A 21,492-nucleotide genomic window follows, 5' to 3' on the forward strand; every position below is an offset into this window, starting at 1 on the left:
ATCACCCACCATGGGGCTCATAGGCCCCAAGCTGGAAGGGATCCAGTCTTAAGTCATCTGCTCTGACCCTCTCATTTTACAGATGAGGGAGCAAAGGACCAAGCAAGGAAAACGACTTGATTTGAACCCATCTCCTTGGACTCCAAGGCTCTTCCATCACGCTCCATTGCCTTCTCAACCCTCATTGATTTTTTTTAAGCTCCAAGTCTCTTTCTTCCATATTAGCTGGAGACCTAGCTGTGTCCATGGCAGAGGAGGCCTGATGACTGTCTCCTTTTCTCTACCCACTCACCTCAGGGCCCAGCCTGCTTTTCATCACATATGCAGAAGCCATCGCCAACATGCCGGCCGCCACCTTCTTTGCTATCATTTTCTTCATAATGATGATCACTCTGGGCTTAGACAGCACGGTGAGTGGATTGTCGTGGGGGAAAAGGCCTTGGTGGGGGTGGGTGAGGGTGGGGGCAGACATTTATTCAGAGACCCTTTGCCAGAAGCCTGAATAAAACCTTTGAGGGCTTAGCAATGCCTGGGAGTCTCCTCAGTGTTTTTTGTTTTTTCTTTTTCTTTTTCTTTTTCTTTTTCTAGATGTCTTCAGGTGATGGATTCTTTTGTTGATTCTTTTTAAAGATCTTTTTTATATCACCTACTCTTTTCTAATCTATCCCTCCTCCATTCCCCTCCCAAAGAGCCATCCTTTTCATACAAAGCATTAAAGAAGGAATTTTTTAAAAGTTTGGCAAAACCAACAAATTTTATAAGTCTCCATATCCACGCTCTTTCTTTGCAGAGGTAATATATATCTCTGTGTGTATACACACACATATACATATGTATGTGGATATATATACACATACATATGCATGCATAGCTATGTATATAAACATATAGTATATGCACACACCTATAACATATTATGTGTGTATATATACATACCTGTATAATGTATATATGTGTAATCATGTGTATGTATGCATATATACATGTATGTAGGAGTGAATGTATGTATGTATGTAATTTCTCTTCTTTGGAGCCAAACATGGTCACGTGATGGATTCTTAATCATGGAGGGGACGTTGTTTCCAAATGTTTATTCACAGGAGAGCCAGTTGCTGTGGCCCAGCATGGCTTCTTTTCTCCACCAATCACCCAACTTCTCACCTTCCCCAGCCTGATCCTGACAGTGCCATGGCCTGTCTCCCGTGACCCCAGTGCCCAAACGGTTATTCCCATGCCAGAAGTTCTCAAGCCTCAAGGGGCCAAAACGGTTACCCTGCTGACCTCTCTGGGCAGGGAACCCAGGGGGATGAGGACTCATCTCTCCAAATGCACTTCTCAGTTTGCAGGACTTGAGGGCGTGATCACTGCGGTGCTGGATGAATTCCCACACTTCTGGGCCAAACGCCGGGAGTGGTTTGTGCTTGCTGTGGTCATTACCTGTTTTTTTGGATCTCTGTCCACCTTGACTTTTGTGAGTATTGACTGTCCTTGACTTTGAGTCTCTCCTGGGCAGGCCCCAGAGTAAACCCAGATCAGACCCTCACCATCTGAGCGCCCAAGGAAAACCAAGTGGTAATAATCCCTTAAAGAGAAGCCATTTTTAACACATGCATGTTGGCACCTTGACGGGCAACTGTGCCGGAAGTCAAGGACTCTTGACTCTTAGGAAGGCTCTCAGAGGCTGATTTACTCTGACCTTTTCACAAAGTCCTTCCTCATTTTACTCTGACTGACACGATCCTTTTACCTTAGGACATAAGAGGGCTGGTGCCCTTTAAAAAGTTTCCAATCTATTTCCCACTTTACTATATTAATTATATATTAATGTTTTCCCAATGCACAGACTATCTGGATGGCAGGAAGCTCTAGTCTGTGACAGAGTCATTTTTTCTTCTCCTGAGACAATCTTTCATACTGGGAGGCAGCATGGAGTCAGATAACCTCTCTGGGCCTCAGTTTCCTCACCTGTAAAAATTGATAACTTTGAAGGCCTGTTCCAGACCTTAATATGTGGTCCATCTGAAGATCCCCATTTACCCAGAGAAGCCAGGAGGTAGATACCACGGGGATCATCAGCTACTCAGCCTCGATCTGGAAGGCACCTTGGAAGCCAATTAGTTCAACTCCCACATTTATTAAATGAGGAAAATGAGGCTGAGATGGGGAAGTAGCTTACCCAAGGTCACAGAGGCAGGAAGTGTCACAGTGGGATTTGAACTCAGGTCCTTTTACTACTAATCTTGTGTTTTGAATGAAATCAAAAGGTGTCTACCAAAATCACAAATCTTTCTCTTTATTTTTTCCATCCTGACTCCTATTTGCAAACCAAAATCTTCTAGCTATAAAAGTACTCAACACAGTGTTATTGAGGAGTATAGAGGGAAGGGATTGAGCATTTATTAAGCACCTACTATGTGCCAGACACCACACGAAGCCCTTTACAAATAGCATCTCATTTGATCCTCATAACCCACCCTGGGAAGGAGGTACGGAGGAGGTCACAAAGGAGCAGATGCCAGTCTTGGGAATGATGGACACGGGGTCGGATGTGTCTGATCACATGGGTCCCTCTGGTCCCATTCTTTACAGGATAAGTACCTATAAGGTTAAGTACATTAAGTGGTACTCAAAAAATACTTTCCAAAGGCATCACCAGCAGCTAATTTAAACTGGACTCCTAAGGGAGAGAAAGACAAGAAGTGAAGAAGGTTGACATATGGAATGAAGCCCACACAAAAGAAGTAGAGGCATCACTATGGGAAGGATACCATGGTGTAACTGGAGAGAGAGCTGAACCTGGAGTTGGCAGAGAACTGGGTTCAAATCCCACCTCTGACATTTCCTAGCTGTGTGACTGTGAAAGGGTCACTTAACCTTTCCCAGACTTAGTTTCCTCATCTATAAAATGGGGATAATAGCTGTATTGTCTACTCCCTAGGGTAGTTGTGAGGATCAAGTGCAATAGTCAATCAACGAACATTTACCAAAAATCTACTCTATGCCTGGCATGGTGCTAGCGACTAGAAATACTCAGAATAAAAACACACAGAAATAAATACACAGAATAAAAGAATCCTTGATAAGACATGCAAATTGCTTTGCAAATCCTAAAGTAATATATAAATGGTAATGATGATGATGATGATGATAATGTTATGAAGACCTCTGGATACTAAAATTAATGCCTCAATTGAGGAGTCAGAATTTCTCCAGGGAAAGAAACTTTCATAAACCCTTTAATTACTGAGTATGAGGAGCAGTGATGAGTATTAATAACGGCCCCTAATTCCCAGATCTCCTCTTTTGTTTCCAGGGGGGCGCCTATGTGGTGAAGTTGCTGGAGGAATACGCCACCGGACCAGCGGTTCTCACAGTGGTGCTGTTAGAAGCAATCGCCGTGTCTTGGTTCTATGGTAAAAGTATTCTTGGGGCCGGTTGTGGGTCCTACTGAGTAGAGCAGGGAGGGCTGTGCTGTCACAAAAGGAGCCACAGATGGGATCCAGAGATCCACCTCCTACTCATGCATCCAGAGAAGGTATCTTAACTGACCGCTTTCTTAGAAAACAGGATCCCTTCTTCCTGGCCGGCATTTGTAACAGATTGCTAGTGGTCCTGGGATGGTCCTTTTCTTGTGAATTTAAAGTCTGCCTGGGAGAGAAGCTCAGGCCACATAGCACGGATCTTCATTCCATACAGAGCTCAGTTGGAAGGGAACTGCACACATATATCCACACACATACACACATGTAAATATATAATCCATTTAATCCATTCCGTCTGAGATTACTGCCCATCTATACTGTAGGTTGTCTGCCCCATTAGAATGTGATTTCTTGGACGACAGGGACCGTGGATTTGCCTTTCCCCTACGACATACAGAATGCTAGGGGCACCTTAAAAACACAACAGGCCAGCTCAGCCACAGTGATTTCTCACACCTTCACCTCAGTAAGCTCTCCTATGGGCACTGAGAGGGCAGCTAGGTGGCTCCATACTGCACAGAGTGCTGGGCCTGGAGTCAGGAAGACTCAACTTCATGAGTTCAAATCTGGCCTCAGATACTTACTGGCTGTGTGACCCTGGGCAAGTCACTTAACTCAGATTGCCTCAGTTTCCTCTTCTGTAAAATGAGCTGGAGAAGGAAATGGCAAACCACTCCAGTATCCCTACCAAGAAAACGCCAAATGGGTCATGAAACCAAACATAACATGGGCACTGAGTTGTGTCTCATTACTTTCTGCAGAATAAGATGTTTAGAATTGGGGTATAGAAAGGCAACTTCAATACAAGGTATTCCTTGAAAATTTTCAACAGACCTGATCAAATTCAATCTTTCTCTAAGCAGATAACTACAGAGATGAGTCCATCACATCAGTGCCTAACAATCCACAACCAACTTTACACTCAGGGCCACAGAAACCGGGACCAGCAGGCTGTCGTAGCCTGCTCCTAAGACCCACGGGAAACACACATACACATGCTCTTTTCATATCCTATTGAGACTCTGGTTCAGTGTGACCCTGAGAGTATTGAGGAACAGGGACTAAAAAATCTGTGTAACCTGACTTTTTCTGCCTGTAGGTATCAACCAGTTCTGCAGTGACGTGAAAGAAATGGTTGGTTTCAGCCCCGGTTGGTTTTGGAGGATCTGTTGGGTAGCAATCAGCCCAATATTTCTGCTGGTGAGTTAGGATTTCCCTGTGTTCTTCTTTGCTTGAGGAATTATCTTCAATGCTCCTTAAAAAAAAATCACCTCACTTTTCTGCTCAGGAATCTCTAGTGCCACTTTCTTCCCTATCACACTAATTTTAATCTGATTGTCATGTCAAATCAGTCTAGTGTTTGACCTGTGTTTGAATCCCTGCTTTGCCACTTTTGCCTATGGAATCCTGGATAAGTCACCCTCTCTAAGACTCAGTTTCCCCAGCTGTAAAATGGGACGATCCCTTCTAGCTCTAAATCTAAATCTCATCTCTCATTAGTCCCCTGCATGGCCTATCTTGCATCCATCAAACAGATGTTGTTGCTGTCTTGTGCATGGGACAACCCAAGTCTAGGTTCAAGTAAAATGTACATTTTATGTTTGATGGTTTATGGTTGATATGTTATGAGGAAGGGAAAGTTCAATCCTATCAGTGGCTTAATTCATGTGCGTGTGCACACACACATTGTTGGTCTGTCCTTCATTCTAGAATCAGTCTGGGAAGGAAAGACTCTTAGAGTTTCTGGCCAGAACAGAAATAATCGCTATTTACACTCACTCTTAGCTATCAACCAAAAAAATGAGCAAGAGAGGCTTGGGCTGGGACCTCTTATTGGCCAATCAATGAGAGCCAGAGCAACTTGGGTTTAAAGGCATAGTCAAGTAGCTTCCATGCAGAGCAGTTGGAGGGGGTGTGGCCAGCGCCCTGGTTGAGAGATGGGATCCTGACTGCTGACATACCACAGAATCTCAGAGTCAGAAAGAGCCTCAGGAACTGTCTAGCCCAACCTCCTCATTTTTAGAGTAAAAATTAGACTCAGAATGTGAAAGTGGATGGCCCAGGGTCCCATGGGTAATCAGCAGCTGAGCTGGCATGCACCGAACAGGAATCCTTTCTACTCAGAGCCAACAAGTAGTCAAGGAAAGGCTCTTGACATCCTTTCAGGGAACTGTTCTCCTTAATGACCACTCGTGGTCCACTTATGACCCAGGTTATGCTCTGAAACATCTTTCTGTAGAGGGTACTGCTGGTTCTCAGCAGAGGCTATTCCTCAATTTCTCCCTGTCTCTCCTTCTTTAAGGGAGGGTCTTTTGATCTTCCACAGTCCCTGTGGCTCTTGGAGATTAGGGCCACATAGCCAAATATAGAGAGTCCATGTGTCTGCCACAAAACTAGAATTAGCTTTTATCTTGCTGTAGTCTTGGTGTGAACATGAATCTTTCTGACCCAACAGTCCTTTCTGTATCTTTGCTTTCAAAGCAATCTGTTGGTTATTCCATGCCACATACACTAACTCACACAAATCTTAACTCAAATCCTGTAATGACTGACTCATTTTTGCCTTCATGACCTTGTAAATCGCCTTTCTCTGCCCAGAAACACCCTCCCTGCTTCTGTCCCTGGCTATCTTCCCTCATCTCCCGCAAATCCTGGCCCAAAATTCACCTCTGCCAGGGAGCTCACCCTAAATGATACCCCCAACTGACCAACTGACAATTCCTCTGTCCTGTGTTGCCTTAATGTTTATGACCTTCATTGGTATGTCAGTGTGTGCATTTATTTATCAACATTTATTGTTAAAGTAAAGTAAAATTAAAGTAATTTGTCCCCAACTAGATTGTTAACTCTTTGAGGGAACTGCCCAAGTCTTGTATTTCTTCTATATGCCCCACAGCACCATCTCCAGTTCTTTGTACACGGTAGACTTGCTGACTAGTGTTCATATTTAGTAGAGAATGCTAAGAAACAATTTCCACGGCCCTCAAGGGTAGATTTTCTAGAAATCTGAAAAGGGGACAGATTTTTTTTAAAGGAAAAGATTGCAGATGATGCTTATACCAAAAACCAAAGAGCTACCAACAAGACAACGAAACTCCCAACTCACATACCTGCTTCTTCATTTCTAAAATATCTTTATGAGAATGGTCTATGCAAGCACCCAGGGTATCCTTGATGAAAACCTGAGAAGGAAACCTGCAGGTTTTGGAAGATTTGTTATTTGCTATTATATTTGCATTTGCTACAGTAGCCCATATTTCATTGTCGCACAAATAACGAAGAGGCTGAGAGAATGGATGATCTCTCTGTTCTCATTGCTTATAGATTTTGCATTTGACGTGGGAGAACAAAAAAAAAAAAGTTAAAGGCTCTCCTGAAATAAAGTATGTCCCATGCGTATGTTAAAATTATAAAAGACTCTATAACAATCACTTTGCTTAGTTGCTGAGTACTAACATAAAACAAAGTGAAACCAAGGAGATTCACACTCATCTAAGGGATTTACTGGTGTTGGAAGCAATGTTCTGCACAGAATCCAAAGCAAAGAAAAATTCCTTTTTAATAGTGCAGTTCTCTCAGTGAGATGACTGAGTAAAAGAGAACAAGAACATTGTAAAGGCCTCTCAATGAAGTCCAGAGCAATGGGAAAGAAGGAAGGAAGGAAGGAGAGGAATAAAGAAAGAAGGAAAGAAAGAAGAAAGAAAGAGGAAGGAAGGAAAGAGGAAGAATGAAAGAGGTAGGAAGGAAGGAAGAAAAAAGAAAGAAGGAAGGAAAGAGAGAAGAAAAGAGGGAAAAAAGAAATAAAAGCTGGTCTAACTATAATGAAAAAAGGAAGAAGATAAAATACATACATTCTCCAGACTACATGTAGCTGCAGAGGCAATGAATTAAAAGGAGCCAAACTCTCCTCTGAGCACATGCCTTATGCCTTCTATCTCTAACAAAAATGTGTCCCCTGAGGGAAGGCAGCAAAGGCCTGAGCAGAACATCTCCCATCTGTCCCAAAGCAATGATTTCCATCTGTGCCAGAATAAGGCAAGTTCCAGCTCCTCCTGCCAGCCTGATTCCCCAACAACTGGGATGTGGAGAACCTTTGATGCAAAAAGGAGCAACCTTCCCTTTGACCTCAGGCCTTCCATCTCCTGCTACACTCTTTTCCTGCCTAATCTCTACCATTTGAAGGGAAAAGGAGTGAGTAGTGAAGTGGGACTTCCTGTTTGATCATCCAACCTGTGCCTGCCATCCCATACTGCATTTTAATCTCCAACCTCCTTTGGGAAAAAGAGTGGCACCTTCCACTCAATAATGAACATTCTCCTACTTGGTCATACGCTTCATATCCCAGTGATTCTTAGCCCCTGGAGGTCACCATCCAAACCCCATTCCCTACCCCCCACTACCCAATTTCTTATTCCTATCCCCTTCAACCCCCCCTAAAGTTTCAACCAAGCTCCACACAGCCCTTCTACTGTTCCCTGCGGAATGCCCCTGTTCCACAGCCAACAAACTTCCCTTCATCCTAAATCTTTTCTCTTCCTACTCCTTCCACCTATTAGCTATTACTAAAACTTGGTTTCCCCTGATGACACAGCCTCCCTGGCTACCCTTTCCAGCACTGACTGCACCTTCACTTGTTTCCCTTGGCTCACTGGTCAAGGCAGGGGTAGGAGGAGTTAGAATACTCCTTGTTCCTACCACACTTCCAGTTACCTTCATCAATCAAAGTCCTCTCCTCCTTTAAGGAACATGCTCTTCTACCACCTAATCAAAATCCTGGTAGCTATTGTCTACAGACCTCCAGGTCACTCCCGTTCCTTCCTCAATGAGTTTGATATCTGGCTCACAGTTTTCCTCTTCTCCCTAGCTCCTGCCCTCATACTAGGGGATTTCAGTACGCATATCAGCTCTCCCTCAAATACCCTAATCACTCCATCCTTCATCCTAGTCACTTCCCATGACCTACTCCTCTACCTCACCTCAGGTACCCACAAAGATAGCGATACCTTTGATTTTGCCATCACCCAAATATACCACCTCTATGTTCAAGAATTCCAAAATCCCCTGATGTGATCATAATCTATTGACTTTCTACTCCTCCCTTTGCCTTCCACTCTTCATCCTCATTGTGACCTCCATTCCCATGACCCCTCAATTCTTTCCCAAGTCCATCTCCCCTATTGCACTAGCGATTCCCTTCTCTTCTCCCCATCTTGACCCCTTGGTAAGCCAGTTGAACTCCACTCTGTCCTCTCTTCAATCCCAGCCCCCATATCATATCATCCTTTACACCCAGCCAGTTCTTGCATCACTTGGCTCAAAACCATTTCGATTGGGTCCAATACAAATTTATGTTGCATAACTTCAACCGGGCCCTCACTGCTGCTTGGCAACCCTACTATACCTCCCTTATCAACTCACTCTCCCACTCCCCATAGCAGCTCTTCCAAAACTTTTCATCCCTCCTCCAACTTCCCATGCCTCCTCACCTCTCAGCTGAGAGCCTTCCCTCATATTTTACACAAAAAATCGAGGCCGTTCACCGTGAGTCCTCTCCACTTCTCTCTCCCTCATCTCCTATAATTCAGGTGTTTTCTGCTACTCTCTCCTCCACTCCTGTCTCACATGATGAAGTGGCCCTTACTTCCTCTCAGGGCTAACCCCTCAACTTGTTCAAGTGATCTCATTCTATCCTGTCTCCTCCAACAGATTGACTCCTCTGTCATCCTCACTCTTTCATTTATTTTCAATCTTTCTTTGTCTACAGGCTCATTTCCTGCTGCCTACAAACATATCCATGTCTCCTCCATCCTGAAAAATCCCTCATTTGATCCTTCCATCCCTGCTAACTATTGACCTATCTCTTCTAACCTTTGGAGTTAAATTCCTCAAAAAGGTATCTACATTGCCACTCTTTTCCCCAAAGGAAGTTGGAGATTAAAATGCAAAGGTATCTACTTTCTCTCCTCCCGCTCTCTTCTGGTTGTTCAGTTGTTTCAGTCACATCCGACTCTCGGGTTTTCTTGGCAGAGATACTAGAGTGGTCTGCCATTTCCTTCTTCGGCAGATGATGAAACTGAGACAAACAGGGTTAAGTGACTTGCCCAGGGTCACAAAGCTAGTGTCTGAGGCCAGATTTGAACTTAAGTCTTCCTGATTCCAGGCCCAGTACTCTGTGCACTATGGCATCACCTCCCTGTCCTAACTGTCTTCTTAACCCCTCATGATTCTAGCTTCTGACCTTATCATTCCACCAAAATGTTCTCTCCAGAGTTATCAGTGATCTCTTAGTTGTCAAATCCAATGGCTTTTTCTCAATGCTCATTCTCTTTGACCTCTCTGCAGCCGTTGACACTGTTGATCACTCTCTGCTCCTTGATATACCCTCTTCTCTCTAGGTTTTCAGGACTCTCTCTCTCTCTCTCTCTCCTCCTCCTCCTCCTCCTCCTTCCTTGCTCCCTTTCCAGTCTTCTTACATCTTACTCTCTGCCATGTTCCCTTCCATCCAGTGGCATGGGCCTCCTGGCTTTTCCATAAACAAGACCCTCCATTTCTCCGCTCTGGGCATTCTCTTTGGCTGTCCCCCATGTCTGGAACACTCTCCATCCTCTGCTCCATCTCTTGACCTCCCTGGCTGCCTTTAAGTCCCAACTAAAATCTCACTTCTATAGGAAGGTTTTCTCAACCCCTTTTAACTCTGGTGCCTTCCTTCTGTTAATTATTTCCTATTTATCCTGCATATAGCTTGTGTTGCATATATTTGTTTGTATGTTGTCTCCTTACAATCCTATTAGATTGTAAGCTCCTTGACAAGGGCAGGGGATTGTCTTTTGCTAGTGCGCACTTAATAAATGTTTATTGATTGATTGATTGAACTAGTCCATCATAATGTAACTTTTGAATAGGTGAAGTAGGTAAACAATGATCTGGATCAGAACTAAGTAGGAAGAAAACAGTAGGCTGCATAATATTTGGAAAACTGTGCAGCCTTTTCAAGGACCCCAAGTACGTCACTGCCACAAAAGCCTATCTCTTTAATACCTTGGTGACATTTAATACTTGGTGACATTATATGGCCATGAATCATGGTATGCCACAGTCTTAGAAGAACTGAAGTGACAAGTAAACCAAAAGGGACACAGAAACACTCTTAGTGGGCATAAAGATTCCCAGTGATGACTTATTTATTTTAAAATGTAGTAAAATACATCAAGGTCAGGGACAGCTAGATGGCACAGTGGATAGAGTGTTAGGCCTGGAGTCAAGAAGACTCATATTCCTGAGTTCAAATCCAGCCTCAGACACTACTTGTATGACCCTGGGCAAGTCACTTAACCCTATTTGCCTCAGTTTCCTCATCTGTAAAAATAAAATGGAGAAGGAAATGGCAAACTATTCCAGTATCTTTGCCAAGAAAGCCCCAAATGGGATCACGAAGAGTCAGATACAACTTGAAAAGTGACTGAACAACAACAGCATCAAGGTCAAGTATGACCAGAAAAGAAGTGGGCTGGTCATATAGTGAGAGAGATAACAGATGGGCAGCATGATCATTACATTGGTACCCAAACAACAAAAATAACGACAGCAACAACAGAGGAAGGTCCACAGCCCATTGGGTGGCTCGTTAAGAGGACTGATAAAAACACGGGGATGAGAATTACACTGGATGAGACACTGTGGAAAGGTGGTGATCTGCATTGGTGGAGTATCCATAATAATGAACCTATGAATTCACCATAGCAACAAGTAACTCTTGGCTGGTGGGCAGACTTGGGTTGGGGAAGAATAGGTTGGAAAGTGATTGGCATAATTCCTATGATGTTCTTACAGGCTCTAAAGGTAAGCGGTAAAGTGTCCAATTAACAAGAGGCAAATCCGTTTAACCACCTCTGGGTTATTTAACAGATCACCACTCCGGACTTTTTTATGGCCTCCTTGGGTAAACAACTGGTAGCTGACTGAAACTATTGCTCCTCACCAGCTCCCTATTTTTACACTGAAGCTAAACAGCAAAGAGAACATGTAAGAGTCTTGGGAACACTGGAACAAAAAGCAGATTATCTGAAAAACTAGAATGAGTAGAACAGAATAGGGTAAGAGCTCTGTACTCACTGGCACTAGGGCCCTCAGGGTCCAGGTACCTGACATTAAATGGGGAAGGGTGGCAATGACTCTTAACCAAAGTCTTGTCTCCTGGTTCCCATATGAATCTCTCTCAAAGCCATCTGTGCCAAGTGAAGATGAGAGGAAGCCAGCATGGTGGCATATGACCCCCAGCCTAGTTTCCACTTTGAAAGCTTCCCCCTGAACTCCAGATAACACTGCTGGGAAGATTAATATCTGTTTAGTCATTTCCCATTTTATTACCTGAAGACAAAGGGAAAAAAAAGACTATAAATAGATGTTTAACCACACAAATAATTTACATTACTGTCTTCTTTATGAGCATGAAATAATAAAATAAAATTAAATTAAGGCCAATAAGGCTTCAGCATGGTGGTTACTAGGCAAAAATGATATTTACACTCTCTCTGGAAACCAAACTAAAATAAGAAAACTCATCAACTGGGTGTTGGTGGGTTCACTGTGGAAATTTTCTGGGTCAAATATTTCACTGAATTTTCAAGTGAAAATTGCATTAGGCTGCTTTTTCCTCCTGTAATTTCTTGGGTTATGAGGACCCATGGCAGAGAGTCATTCATTCAAGGGATGCTCCATGGTAGAGTTTTCCTTGCTGAAAGCACAGAGTAGAGAGCAAAGAACACTCTCCCCCACTCCCCACAGTAAGGATCATGGACCACTGAACCTGAGGATAGAACAGAGGGATAAAGAGAATGGGTAGAAACTGGGTAGAGAGAAATATGAAGCCAGAGGGTTTAGAAAGAACCTGGAGAGTTAATCTGATTCACTGTTTTTGTCATGAAGCAGGATGGGACTCCAAGCATCCCAGGCAGATGAGAATCTACCCTGCTTTGAAAAGAACTCCGTAGAAGGATGTCCCATAACCTCTCTTAGGAAGGATTTCAGGGGCTCACAATCTTCTTTGTCAGTCAATTCCTCCTAATATCTAACCTAATTCTTCTGGCTTGAGTTAATGTTAATTATTATGATTATGATTTCTTCTTGTTCTGCTGTCAGTGAAATTAGAAAAGTTTATCAAAAGGCCATCACCTTGTAGCCTCAAGAGGTTACTTGTGTTCTCTCTGGATCAAATTATACCAGTTCCTTTTATTTTTCCTAGTGGGTCCTACATCATCTCCAATGTTTTTTTCTGAATTTAAATTGTGGAGCCAAGAAGTGATTAATATTCTAGAAAGACTTTGGGGCTGCAGTGGATAGGCCACTGTGCCTGGAGTGAGGAAGACCAAATCTGGCCTCAGACTCTTACTAGCTGTGTGATCTTGGGCAAGTCACATAACCCTATTTGCTCAGTTTCTTCATCTGTAAAATGATCTGGAGAAGAAAATGGCAAACCACTCCACTATCTTTGCCAAGAAAACCCCAAATGGAATCACAAGGAATTAGACACAATTGAACAATGGCAAAAACAATAAACGATGGCTTCAAAACTCCCAATTACTATGTAATTGATAGTATGATTTTTATCTGAGATAAAATGAAATTTTTACATTTTTATGCTGATTTTATAGGGGATAGGGATAGGGACTTAATCTGTGATTTCACTGGTAAAAAAAGAACTCCTAAAGACATACTGTATCAATGCACATTGGTACCTTCTCTCTACTTTGGAATCTTAACAAGTTGTAGAATACTAGGATGTCAATGATTTGTCCAGGGGCACATAGCCAGTATGTGCCAGACTTGAATACAGATCTTCCTGGCTTCAAGTTAATTATCTATCCACCATGCTCCGCTATTTCTCATTCAGGCAAAATTTAAAGCCTAGGAAGAGGAAAATATCCCATAGTGGCTGAGAAATACTTCCCAGCTATTCAGGCTCCAGGTATGGTCAAGTCATTGTCCTCCAGAAAACCAGAGAAGTTAAGCTGATGCTAATATTCACAAAAAATGAAAACTCTGCGGAGGAACTGCACATACCACAAATCGCTTATCTTCTTTATGACCGTTGAAGTGTTTCAAGAGCTGTTTGTCATCTCAATAATCACTTATTAAATGTACTTTTCACAATCCAAGGATTCTAATGGAATTAAAGCAAAGCATCTCTTGCTATCAAGGATCTTAAAAACCCCCCAAACTGTAAAAACAGATGAGATCTGTATATGGTGGGGTGGAGTGGGAAAGTGGAGAAGAGATTTTATTTATTTTTCTTGGAAGCAAAGAACCTAAAGGAAAAGTGGACTTTATATCATATCATATCATATTATATTAAATTATATATATTATATTAGCCAAGGGTGAATTTTGCATGAGAATTTGACCATACTTTAGGAAAACTGAAGTCTCTAATGATGGGTATCAAGCTAAACTGGTGACTTCTGAGTCTCAGAGTTCTGCCTGGGGTTCAGTGCTTCTTTGGAGTTTGTCTGAAAAGTTCCCTCTCAAAGCCCCAGATATTCCAGTAGAATACCCATAATTCCTCCACTGATGCAGGTTGCAGGCCCTCCATGGCTGCCCATCTTGATACACGCCCTTCTTTGAGTTCCTTGTATGGGGATGCTTGGAGGCCTTCCTTTCCTGCCACCATAGAGCACTCAGTTTACCTACCCTGCATTCCTTATGCCCAAGTTTTCTGACATATCTGTGATCTCCCCACTGAGCATGATTCTTGGCATCTTTCTTCTAGTTCATCATCTGCAGCTTTCTGAGCAGCCCTCCAGAGCTGCGGCTCTTCAATTACAATTACCCTCGCTGGACCGTCCTCCTGGGATACTGCATCGGGACTTCTTCCTTCATCTGCATTCCTGCCTATATAATTTATCGGTTGATCATCACTCCAGGGACATTCAAAGAGGTATCACTTCTCTTATGTTCTGGGAAGGGATGGTCAGGAAGGAAACAGTCCTTGTGCCATTGTCTTTTTAAGGGAAATGGGCAAATGACATTAAATTCACCAAAAAGAATTGAACAGTATGCGTTGCTATACCATTAAAATGTTTTTTAAGATCTTGTTAAGCCTAACTACTAAATTCAGGGCACCCTAGTTCAATCTAGTGATTTGGGGACAGAGTAGAAAATCTCTTTTGGCCTATCTACATGGTCCCAAATTAATCAGATTGCTGTCCTGCTTTCAGATTGGAATTGAGTAGGGACACTTGATCTGGGACATCCAAAGTATAATGACACAAAAATTCTGGTTTACACATAACCAAGTTGGGGAATGGCCTAGCCTCCCTCCCTCTCCAAACAAAGAAGCACAATCATCTTCCCAGATCACAGAGTGTAACAGTATCTGAGCCAAGATTGTGGAAGCTACAGTTATCCTTCACCCAGATGCAAATCAGAAACGCACATAACCAACTCCATTCAAAAGATCATCCCTCAGGGATGCCGCTGTGTTGGCTAAAGGCTTAGGAAAAGAGAGGTGATTTCCAATACATTGTTACTGTTCAGAGAACAGTGAATTAATAGTGTGATTCATTTAGATCATCTATCGTTGGCAAGGTCTGCTAGTAGGTGGCTCTAGTAGATAGAACAATAAGGGACTGAGAAAAAGGTCATGGGTTAGTACCGTTTAGGAGTCAGTTAACATCGGTCTATTCCTTGGACATACTCTGAGCCTCTAATATAATTACAGTCATCTGTCTTGAAGGGGAGTGCCATTGCTGGTCACCAGTGTGGTGCCAGATAATACTTGCAGAATAGACCAGCATAAATCTATTCACACCTCTAGTTAAACCACCAAAAGTTCTGATAGGAGGCTTGCCTTCATCTGTGTGACTTTGGGCATGTTATTTAAACTTTTTGAGTCTCAGTTTTCTAATCTATAAAATGGGGATAACATTTGCTCTCCCTACCTCACAGCGCTGTTGAGGATCATGTGAGGATTTGTATCAAGAATTCCACAATCCTCATATCACTATATAAATATCAGCCACAGCATCATCATCATTGTTATTTGTGAAAGTCAGTGTATTAAAGTCAGTGATCTATTTAAGAGCCAAAGTGAATTAGAATAGAAAAGAATGGACAGAGCCAAAATGAATTAAAGTTCATAGGATTATAGATTTAGAACTTGTCTCCAAGGGGCCCTGGAGGTCAGCCAGTAAAATGTAAGCTCTTGAGGGCAAGGACTGTCTCACTTGTGTATTTGTATCATCAGTGCCCAGCACAGAATACACACTTGATAAATGCTTGTTGAATGATCTAATTCTGGTCCAACTCCTTCATTTTACAGATGAGGAAACTGAGGTCTATAGTGACTTGTCTAAGTTTACACAGATAGTAAGTGGCAGAGCAAGGTCAGACTCCAAATGCAGTATTCTTTCACATATTAAAGAAAAATTCTTTCTTGAGCAAAAGAGATACACTAAAAGTTAATCCTTCAGCTATCCAGTGTCATGGCTTAACTCCTTTCATGTATTCCTAATAGACAAGAACATTTGTAAGATTTCTTCCCCCTCCACTTCCATTAGGGCTATAAGAACTATCACATTGGTAAGCCAATGGGATCTTGGACCCACTCATGAGTAGCATCAAGGTGGCCATTCATAAACGTAAACGTTTATCAAACCTCTGGGGTTTGTTTTTTTTTTGCATGCATGTAGTAACAACTAGGGGCAAATTCTACAATGTGATAAGGATAGTGCTTCTGGAGGGCAACCATCATCTGTGGCAAATGTTCCAGAGGGAGAATATCTATCTCATAGAGAGAAACATGTGACCAGATTTTACTTGAGAAAATGTATCCTTTTGGTAGAGTAGTTAGGTAGCGCAGTGGATAGGGACTCATCTTCACGAGTCTTTATCCAGCCTCTGACACTTACTAGCGATGGGACCTTGGGCAAATCACTTAACCCCGTTGGCCTCAGTCCCTCATCTGTAAAATGAGCTGGAGAAGGAAATGCAAACTACTCTAGTATTTTTGCCAAGAAAACCCCAAATAGGGTCACAAAGAGTCAGACATGACTAGAATGACTGAACAACAAAAATCCCTTGGGTACTACTTGTTAACATAGACTTTATGACTAAATCTCTTTTGGACTTCACCTTTTAAAAGCATTTGGCCTTTGCATATTAACTCTTAGGCAAACTATTTGTGTAGTATCTATTATTAGATATTAATCAGCTATTATTTTCTTAGTGAAAACAGAATTTCAGAGACTTTTCCATCAGAAGCATTATGGTAGTCACTATTGAAGGGAATGAATGATTAAACAATGAATTAAATAATATAGCAGCTATATTAATGGTGAAGGATGAAAGGCCTTTTTAGGATGGTTTTTATATTATATTTATATTAAAGCATATGGGGCTAGTGGTGATCTGATGACTGAAGTTAAACATCTGGAAACATTTTCACTTGGGTGACCGGGAGCATGGTGATGCTGTTGCCAGAAAATGGGAACTTGCGAGGGAGATTTTTTTTCCTAGAGAGGGGGAGGGAATATGATAGTATTAATGCAGGTAAAACCTAATATTGAGAGCTAGCTAAAAGTGGAAGAGGCTACCTCAGCAGACAGTGCCTCCTCACCGGAGGTCTCCAATCCAAGGTTGATGACCACTTGTTATATGGGCAGCTAGGTGGTGCAGTGGATAGAACTGGAGCCAGAAAAATGAGAGTTCAAATTCGATCTCAGATACTTCCCATGAGACACCGAGCAAGTCACTTGTTTCCCTCACTTTCCTTAAGTGTAAAATGAGGATAATAGCTCCTGCCTAAGAGGGTTGTTGTGAGGATCAAGTGAGATATTGTAAAGTGCTTAGCACACAGTAAGCACTTAATAAATGCTTATTCTCTCCCTCCCCACTTGTCAATTATGTTGTAGAGAGGATTCTTGGATATGGGTGGAATTAGATGGCCCCTGAAGTCATAGATCATAGATCTGGAAGTGATGAGACCATCTCTAGCCCTACTTCCTCATAGATGAGAAAAATGATGACCGAAGAGGAAACTTGCCTGAGCTCATGAAGCTGAGTGGCAGAGTTGAGTTCTGAACCCAAGCTATCTGACTCCAGATTTGGAAAATGACACTGAAAAGACTTTGGCAATCCACTGTGGGCTACTGCAACAGGGCTGAATGCTGGGTGTTTGGGGAGTAAAAGGAGGGTGTGCTACAGATCGTAACCTCACCCTACTTCATAATTTAATCTAGGGTTGCCTTAGCCCCCACACACATTCTTTAGTAACCACCTCTTCTCATATATACCACTGTACCACTTAAGACCAGTTAGAGTGTTTGGTTACCAGCTTTAAATGAATAAGAGGCATGTCTGTTTACAAACACTTCTAGATTTAGATCTTTACCCAAAGGAAAAATTGGATGCCACTGGGCATCTATTAAGGAATTCCCTGCTTCTGCTGGGACACAGGTCCTAGGAGCTGGTCAGCTCAGAGTGCAAGGTTTTAACCTCAGCCAGCCACTGTACTCTCTTTTTGGACTTCCTCTGTATGATCTAGGAACATAATACAAGAGACATTTGAATCACAAAGAACACAATTTTATGAACTGTGTTTACTGAGGATGGAGCTTTTCCAGCTCCCTGGGGTACTTGCCTCTACAAGGAAGAAAAACTCATAGGAACTTTAGATGGGGAGGACCAAGCAGGCACAGAATTGTCCTGAATCTTGCACTGGTTAAGGCATTCACTGTTCACAGGAAGGTAGGTGGTAAGAAATCATCATACATCCTGCATGTTTTTCCAATCCAAAAAGTAGACAAGGACACATAACAGAGGTTGTCTAAATAAATGTTTATTGACTAAAATCAATGCAATGAAAAATGCTTTCAGATTTAGCTCTGTCTACTAGAGATGCACACTCTCTTGGTCAAGGAAGATTTTACTTAAGTAATTTTATTAAGCCCATTGCTTTTTTTCCTCTCTTGTGCACTGATGCTGAGCTTAAAGATTGGTTTTTCTATTTTCCATTCACAGACCCAAGTAGGGTTTAAATCAGTCCTTACAGCTCCAGTGGACATCCTAGCTACTTCTAGGGTGCAGAGTCTTAACATTTTCTCTGTGATGACTACATGAGCATGAGGTGAATTAGAGGCATTGGAATTAGGATTTAGAAGTGATTTAATCCCTCTGAATTTAATTTTCATTGCGGTAAAAGTTACTTATTTGGAACTTCTGCATTTGAACTAAAGCATTTTATTATTCATCTTGACTTTCCTTATTATTATACTTACCTCTATTGCTTATTTCCTTATGCTTGGGGGTCCCAAGTGCTATCTTTTTTTTTTTTTTTTTGCAATTGGGGTTAAGTGACTTGCCTAGGGTCACACAGCTAGAAAGTGTCAAGTGTTTGGTCTGAGGCCGTATTTGAACTCAGGTCCTCCTAACTTCAGGGCCAGTGCTCTATCCACTGCGCCACCTAACTGCCCCCCAAGTGCTATCTTAACCCTGCTTGGGAGATGGCTTCTTTGCCACTATGGAACACTAGTGACTCCAAAACCATAAACTGGAAATTACTCTCAAACTGCAAAGAATATCACAGCTTACTTGGGGTTTAAGTGCCATTTATTTTTTAATTAATTTTTTTATTAATTCATTTTGAGTTATCAATAATCACTTCCATAAGCTTTTGAGTTTTAAGTTTTTCTCCTCCTCTCTCCCCACCTTCTTCCCCAAGATGGCATGCAATCTGATATAAGCTCTACATATACATTCCTATTAAACATATTTTCAAGTTAGTGATATTGTAAGGAAGAATTAGAACCAATAGGAGGAACCACAAGAAAGAGAAAACAAAACAAAACAGAAGGGAAAAAATAGCAAATAGTATGCTTCGATCTGCATTCAAACTCCATAGTTCTTTCTTTGGATGTGGATGGCATTTTCCATCATGAGACTTTTGGAGATGTCTTAGATCCTTGCATTGCTGAGAAGGGCTAAGTCTATCAAAGTTAGTCATCACACAACATGGCTGTTACTGTGTACAATGTTCTCCTGGTTCTGCCCACTTCACTCAGCATCAGTCAATACAAGTCTTTTCAGGTTTTTCTGAAGTCTGCTTGCTCATCATTTCTTACAGCACAATAGTATTCCATTACATTCATATACCACAACTTGTTCAGCCATTCCCTAACTGATGGGCATCCCCTCAATTTCCAATTCTTTGCCACCATAAAAAGAGCTGCTATAAACATTTTTGTACATGTGTACGTGTGTACATCCTTTTCCCATTTTTATGATCTCTTTGGAATATAGCCCTAAAAGTGCTATTGATGGGTCAAAGAGTATGCACATTTTTATAGCCCTTTGGGCATAGTTCCAAATTGCTCTCCAAAATGGTTGGATCATTTCACAACTGCACCAACAATGCATTAGTGTTCCAATTTTCCCACATCTTCTCCAACATTTATCATTGTCTTGTTGCGTCATGTTGGCCAGTCTGACAGGTGCGATGTGGTAACTCAGAGTTGTTTTGATTTGCATTTCTCTAATCAATAGTGATTTAGATCATTTTTTCATATGACCATTGATGGCTTTAATTTCTTCATCTGAGAACTGGCTGTTCATATCCTTTGACCATTTATCAGTTGGGGAATGACTTGTATTCTTATAAATTTGACTTAGTTCTCTATATATTTTAGAAATGAGGCCTTATGTGCCATTTAAAAGAGTTCTATCAGAACCAGGAGAACGTTGTACATAGTAACAGCAATACTGTTTAATGAAGAACTGTGAATGACTTAGCTATTCTCCACAATACAATGATCCAAGTCAATCCCAAAGGACTTATCATGAAGCATACTATCTGCCTCCAGAGAAAGAAGTGATATTGATTGAATACATTCTGAAGCATGCTATTTTTCACTTATTCTTTTTTTTATTCAAGTCTATTTGTACAAAATTACTAATATAGAAATGTTTTACACAATTGCACATGTATAACCTATATCTGATTGCTTTCTGTCTCAGGGAGTGGGGAGAGGAGGGAAGGAAGGATAGAATTTGGAACTCAAAACTTTAAATAAAATATTTAAAAATTGGGAAAAAAAAAGAAAAATGGCACCAGTAGGCTTGCTTGATGCAGGGTTGCCACAAACTTACAATTTATAAAAAAAATAGAATTATCTGTGAAGTGCAATAAAACTTTTTAAAAAAAGAGTCTATTCTGTATTTTAATACTGTGATGTTTGTTATATTAAAAGGCTTTAAAAAAACCGTACATTTTCTTCTTAACAGCGTATTCTTAAAAGTATCACTCCAGAAACACCTACAGAGATTCCCTTTGGAGATCTTCGCTTGAATCCTGTGTAGCAAGTAATGGACAAGAGGAAAAAACTTCCCTATCAATTCCCACCCTCTACTTGTCGCCCCTTCTCCCCTCCAAGTGAACTGAGTTTTCAGCTGAGCCAAGGAAAGAGAGGACATTCTCCATAAAGGCCCAGCTTCAAGACACTGGTGCCTAGAATCTCATGACCTCCAGCCTTCAGATCCACCTCCTTCCATGAAATTAGCTCGGCACTTATCAAACTCAACTCAGAAACTGAAGCTCAACTGGTTCATTTTGGATGTGGGAGGATTTTGTTGTGCGTACGTGACTGCTACCGTATGAAATGGGTGAAAGGGATCACAGAAACCACTCGTGGACAAATAGCATCAGTTAGGATTACATTTAGTCTTGAGTCTGTGTGAGTGTCTTCTCAGTGTGATTTGTATCGGACCATATTGTGTTTGCTCCTAAGGGTTTCACTGTCAAATGAGTCTATAAACTGTGTAGGACGACACAGAAATTGTTCTGATAGCCATATATATATATATTCTCTGAGTAACACAGAATCTGTGGCTGGAAACTAATGGAACTCTCTAATCCTTCCGCGCTGTGAGTCTTGCAGAGGAAGTTGTAGGAAGCTAACCTGAAAGGTGCTAGGTGTGTGTGTGTGTGTGTGTGTGTGTGTGTGTGTGTGTGTGTGTGTGT

General features: G+C 41.7%; 1 protein-coding gene across 2 annotated transcripts in view; it reads left to right on the forward strand.

Moving 5' to 3' along the window:
- Positions 1-21,486, forward strand: part of SLC6A4 (solute carrier family 6 member 4) — a 56,665-nt gene extending 35,179 nt beyond the window's left edge. For both annotated transcript variants that reach the window (XM_027861548.1, XM_027861547.1), the window contains exons 9-14: positions 298-410; positions 1,340-1,471; positions 3,314-3,413; positions 4,582-4,682; positions 14,248-14,415; positions 20,757-21,486. In XM_027861548.1, coding sequence (XP_027717349.1) covers positions 298-410; positions 1,340-1,471; positions 3,314-3,413; positions 4,582-4,682; positions 14,248-14,415; positions 20,757-20,831 — 689 coding nt within the window. In that variant the 3' untranslated portion in view covers positions 20,832-21,486. The remainder of the gene's footprint in view (positions 1-297; positions 411-1,339; positions 1,472-3,313; positions 3,414-4,581; positions 4,683-14,247; positions 14,416-20,756) is intronic.
- The last annotated feature ends 6 nt before the right edge of the window (positions 21,487-21,492 follow it).

Source organism: Vombatus ursinus, unplaced genomic scaffold (genome assembly GCF_900497805.2).
Source record: "Vombatus ursinus unplaced genomic scaffold, bare-nosed wombat genome assembly UNPS02014768.1, whole genome shotgun sequence".
NCBI lineage: Eukaryota > Metazoa > Chordata > Mammalia > Diprotodontia > Vombatidae > Vombatus > Vombatus ursinus.